The following is a 6,000-nucleotide window of genomic DNA, read 5'->3' on the forward strand; positions in this document are numbered from 1 at the left end:
TGGATATTTTTGTGTTCTGGTTTTTTTGTTTTGTTTTGTTTTTTGATCAGGAAGGGATGGTCCTGGGAGTATAACACCTCATGTCTTTACTATCTCAGAAGTCTTCTCTCATCTTATTGCGGTGAATAAACCTAACCAGGGGACTGGAAAACGAGCTCTGTTTGAAGATGAAGTGTCTTACAATGTGTTATGGTTTGAACGCTCAATTGCTTTCAGCTTTATTAGGTCATAATACTGGATATTTTAATGATACACATTCATAAAATGTGCAAAGGCATCCACATACCTCTAGTCCTATCTGCTTGCCAGTGACCTACATCAAGGCTGTGTTGCAGATACTGTTTTTAAGGCTGTCTATTCTCTGCTCACCTTCACTCTGTTCAGCTTTCCCTGAAGGTCACCTGGATCATTGACGTAGCTGGGAAGCCAGACCTTGACATTAGCTTTTGCCACAGGGTAAGGCATCTTCTTTTAACCTAGAAGACTTCAAGACTTAGTAGACCTGTTAGAATCATGTTTTTCCCACTGGAAACACTTTTTTTTTTTCTAAATGGATCAAGGAAGAAGTTCCTTTTCTTGACCTTCCTTCATGTTTCTGCCTTCTACTCTTCCCTTTTACTTGTATTTGAAAGTGCTCACTTCACTGCATTAATGGTCCATTACATCAAGTGAGCAGTACTAAGCACACTAAATACAATAGTGCTCAGTGAAGTAAATTTTCTAAGCAGATTGTCCATGTTTTACATATATAATATATGTATTCTATTATATAAACAATATATTATTATATTCTATATCATATGTTATATAACATATATTTTATAATTATATACTATATTTAACTATATATAATTATATAATATATTAATGTATATTATATAATGTATAATTATATATTATATATCATACTATATAATATATAGTATATATACTATATGTTTTTATTTACTATATAATATATTATTTGTAGTATATATTAATAAATATTTTACATAGAGAAAGAGAAGCATTATCTTTATGGTGACTACATTAATGGCATGTTTGATTTTTAATTTTACATGCATTTATTTAGTTCCTTGGAGGATATGGCCAGACACATTGAAGGTAGAAGACACATTTCAAGAGTTAATTTCTTTTTTTACTGTATTGGTTCAAGAGATAGAATTTAGGTCCTCATGCTTAGCAGAAAGTATGTTTATCTTCTGAGTCATCTCACTGAATCCAGTAATAAATATTTTCTCCTTTGGATATTATACCATTAGATTTCTGATATACTAATTATTTCTGACTATATCTTGGAGACACATTTTAAAATCACATTGTTTAGTACAGAGCCACTCTTCTAAAAAGTTTCTCTGATTGGCTAATAGCTATTGATTTTGAATGTTTTGGATATAAGTTACAATAGAAAAAAACAATTTTGATCATTATTCTAGGTATGCATTCATAAAGAAACAATACCAAAGGCACATGCATTAATTCCTTTTCTACTGCTGTAATATCAGGCCACGATCAAGACAACTTATAAATAGAAAGTATTATTGAATGTATGGGTCCAGATAGTAAGCGTTCATGATGGTAGAGTAAAGCACCTTGGAAGGAAAAGTTGAGAGCTCATACCATAAGAAGGAGACTTAAACAGCACTGATGCTAGGGGACTTTTGAAACCCCAAATCTGCTCTCACTGACACAACTTCTGACTACACCTCCTATTCCTTCCTAAAACAGTAATTAGGGATCAAGTACTGAAACATATGAGCCTATGAAGTCCATTTTTATCCAAAGTACAATAGCACATGAAGTCTATAGTGAAATTATTATTGACAGAGCTACTCATGTGGTATGTGCACAGTAAGTGACTTTTCTGGGACTAAACTAGATTTTTGTATTGGCCTTAAAAGTTACTTGAAAATACTGAATTTTCTGTAGTTGTATATACAGTAGTTATGTTATTCCTTTCAGAAATTAGTGTAATAGGAATGTTATACCTCCACTGTAGTGTTGCTTTTTCTTACTATTATATTTAATAACAAATAAATGATTTAATAACAAAAGAAGGCCAGATATGTTTGCATGTCTGTAAACTTAGTGTTTAGGATGTTGAATATATATATATATATCTTTTCACTTATATTATAAATGCTTAAGAGTTAAATTACACCTTCATTTTACCCAACTTTATTAATACATAAATACTATTAAAAGATACAGTCTTTGTGATTAAGTTTCTACTGAAGTTTAAAGCATCATTGCATATCTTACTGTTGGAGAGATAGTAAATGTTGAAAATATTTTAAGAAGCCAACTATCTAATTAAGTACCATTTAAAATATATGTCTAAGATACAGCAATAAATAATTATATTAGAAATCTAGTGGTATAATATTCAAAGTATAAAATATGCAACATTAGGGTCAGATACTATTAAGGATCAAGTATAGAATATAGGAATTAAAAAGATCTTTAGTTAACATCTAAATGGTCTTTCTTTATTGCTAATAAATAATACAGTTTTTAATTGTAATTAAATTTCAATTGAAGTTTAGGGCAACATGTACATCTTATTATTGGATACAGTGGATGTTGAATGTTTATTAAAAATCCAAATGAGGTTTTAATGTAGTTCTTTTGAACAACTTCTAAATGAAAGTAAGATTAAAAAAACTGGAAAATTTAAATCTGTCAATATATTATCGTGTTTTTCTTTTTGCTGTAATCTCTGAATTTATAATCTCTTTCATCTTTTTCTAAGGCCAGTACATAGAACAGCACAAGAACATAAAACTGTGTGGAAAATTTTGAAGAGTATTCAAGCATTAACCTCTCAACTTAGCAATGAGGATCTGAAAATCTTGAGTAAGAAAGTCATGTCTGAAACCTGGATCAAAGGTAGCACAGGTACTTGACAAACATAGGGCATCTGGAAGAATGGAATGCATGTATGTATGTCAACTTGTTGATTGTTAAGTGCTTATAATTTTACTTGGCATGCTAAAATATTCTCTTTGCAGATAGTCTACTTTCAGGGAATGCTATTTGAGCAACATTTCAAACTATAGTAATATTTATAATAGACTGTCTTAGTTAGGGTTTCTATTGCTGTGAAGAGACATTATGACCACAATATATCTTATAAAGGAAAACATTTAATTTGGGCTGGCTAACATTTCAGAGGCTTAATCCATTGTCATCATGGTAGTATGCAGGCAGACAGGGTGCTAGACAAGGAGCTGAGAGTTCTACATCTTGATCCATAGGCAGCAGAATGAAACTATCATACTAGGCCTACCTTGAGTTTATGAGACCTGAAAGCCTACCTCTACAGTGATACATTTCCTCCAATAAGAGCACATCCATCCACTTCAACATGGTCACACATTCTAATAATCTCACTCCCTATAGGCCAAGCATTAAAACCCATGAGTCTACGTGAGTCATTCTTATTCAAAGTACCACATCTATGTTTGTGTACTTGCAATTTGAATAAGTATTCAAATTACACATAGTACCCCTGTGACACAATGGGTTTAATTCCTTAGACTTCTGCCTCATCGAGTCTTGAATAGAGCCTAAAGTATATTTATAATAATTTGTTGATGAAACAAACACACAGTACAAATTTATTAGCAATCCACAGCAGTCTTTGACAGTCAATATAAAATGCTTGCCTACCTAGTTGTAGATATGTTTCTAGATATTGGGAAAGCACTCATTAGACATAATATTCATCTTTAGTCTCTTTACCATGGATGTAGGAGCTACTTCAATATAAATGCATGCATCTGAACTTTTGAAGGGAAGGAAGCCAAGAAATTTTGTGTGTGTGTGTCAAGAAATTTATTTTTTTATTCCTTACAGAAACAAAATGATATCATTGTTTGCAGGTATAGAACTGCAAGGCATAAACATATTGCACAGAAGAATTCTGCTTATATATGAATTTTAAACCCACTTCAGCCCTCTCAACTTGCCCTCTGTATTTCCTACTGCTTGTGAAAAGCAGTTAATCAGGAGCCTGACATTTAAAATCAAAATGAAATCTTGGAGACTCTTGATTTTTGAAAGATTTACATAATTTGAGGGGTTTCCCTCAATGGTTTTCTCTCTTAATTGGCTCCATTTAATTAGTGTCTAGTGGCAGAATATAAATCAACAGAGTTTGCCATGATTAAAATGATTTTTAAGACACAGGGAGAGGGTGCAGATGCTCACTATTGCTTTACTATTAGCTTGAGGACAGTAATTAAAAACTACATTATACTATGAAATTGTGTTTCTAATGATAACAATTTATCGTACAACATAAATGTCCTTCAGTAAAAGATTGACAGTCATGAGTTCAATGGAATTATAGGCACTGGCTGAAAAAAATATTTTGCCCTAGCCCTCGGTCCCTTGGGATGGTCATTGGGGGAAGGGGATTAGAAGACTTGGAACCAAATGCACCAACTCTGATAGTCAGATCAGAAGCAGAAGCAGACTCATTTGCTGCAGAATTGGGGAGTGCCTTTATACCCTCTACCCATGCCCCACTGGCTGGTGATATCTTGCCCCTTGTTGCTGGCACCATCTGATTAACTGGGCAGGTCACATGCTCTGTTGTCATTTTGTCTCCATGTGCCAGACAGATCTTAAGTCTGTAAAATGAAGATGTAGCTGTTGTACATGTGTGGGCCATTAGTGAACATCAGTCAGGATATGCTGACTCATTCCTCCTATTAGAATGTACTTGTATGCGCATGCATATGTGTGTGCCTCTGTATATACACACATGTACACACACACACACACACACACACACACACACACACACATACATACCCACACACATTTACACAAGGTAGCAAATAAAAGTAGAACAATAGAAACTTACACATATCTGTAAAAAGTCTAAATGTATGAAAGTACATGTATATATATTTAAAAATATAAGTAGATCTAGAATGACATTTTGAGTTTTTTTTTCTTTGTGGAGAAAAGTACAATCGGGGCCTATTATGGTTTGGGCATGGTTCAAATATTCCAAAACAGTCTACTGTGATTGAAGCCTTTGTCTGTCCATAGCCTAATTAATAGTGTTGGGAGGTAGTAGAACCTTGAGGAAGAGGGTTCTAGTAGAGTATTCTTTTATGTGCTCTTCATTGAGTTCTTGTTGGGGAGTATGATAAGCATGTAAGTATGCAAGCATGGCTCTGCTAACACCTCTCTTTGCTCCTGTTAGATATTTGATTGACACAGTATGTCTTCACAATATGGCTTTACCATCAGCCAAACAATTGCAATATGTGATCTTTGGTTCATACCTACCAATCATGGCCTAAATGTACCCTATTCCATTACAAAGCCAAATAGCTCAGGCTTGCTTTATGGAAATAAAGGAAGCTAATATAAGATCAGTGAAGGCAAATAATTTCCTATTTCTTCTAAATTTATGGATGGGCTAATTCATACAACAATTTTAGAGTCATGCACACTCTAATCAGGGATTTCTATTTTTCAAGGAAGTTCTACAATTAAAAATATGAAGAAACATTTTAGTCTGATGGCATATTAAAACTTGTCCATAATTATTAATAAAATACCAACTCTTACAGGATTATAAGAAAGACAGGATTTCAGCTTGCATCTTCTAGTTCTTTAAAAATTTATGTCTCTGTTTTTCTTCACCTACCCGTAGTATTCAGATCTCTTGGACTTTTTAAGAAATGTAGTTCTAACTGCTCAGATGTTTCCCTTTCAAAGTGTCAGCTCATTAGGTTCACAAACTTTGAAGTTCTCTTTGTTCATCCACCTTAAGAAAAAAGCCTAGCGAGGTGCCTGCTTCTCCCCATTTGCTTTATTCGCGTGTGCTTTTCTCTGTCTGTTGTGATTTAAAGTGCTCCCTCATGCAGACCCTCATCCCCAGGCTGCTGACTTTCAATCTGCCACAGAGGCTCATTTCTCTAGAGCAACTCTGCACAGCTGTTTGTACCTTCTGGTCTTTTTAACTTTTTTTTTTTT

At 33.6% G+C, this 6,000-nt stretch overlaps 1 protein-coding gene across 1 annotated transcript in view; it reads left to right on the forward strand.

Moving 5' to 3' along the window:
* Cnbd1 (cyclic nucleotide binding domain containing 1) overlaps positions 1 to 6,000 on the forward strand; it is a 367,377-nt gene that overhangs the window by 197,888 nt on the left and 163,489 nt on the right. The window contains exon 5 of the mRNA XM_031366537.1: positions 2,753 to 2,898. Coding sequence (XP_031222397.1) covers positions 2,753 to 2,898 — 146 coding nt within the window. The remainder of the gene's footprint in view (positions 1 to 2,752; positions 2,899 to 6,000) is intronic.

The sequence above is a fragment of the Mastomys coucha genome, unplaced genomic scaffold (assembly GCF_008632895.1).
Source record: "Mastomys coucha isolate ucsf_1 unplaced genomic scaffold, UCSF_Mcou_1 pScaffold14, whole genome shotgun sequence".
Taxonomy (NCBI): Eukaryota; Metazoa; Chordata; class Mammalia; order Rodentia; family Muridae; genus Mastomys; species Mastomys coucha.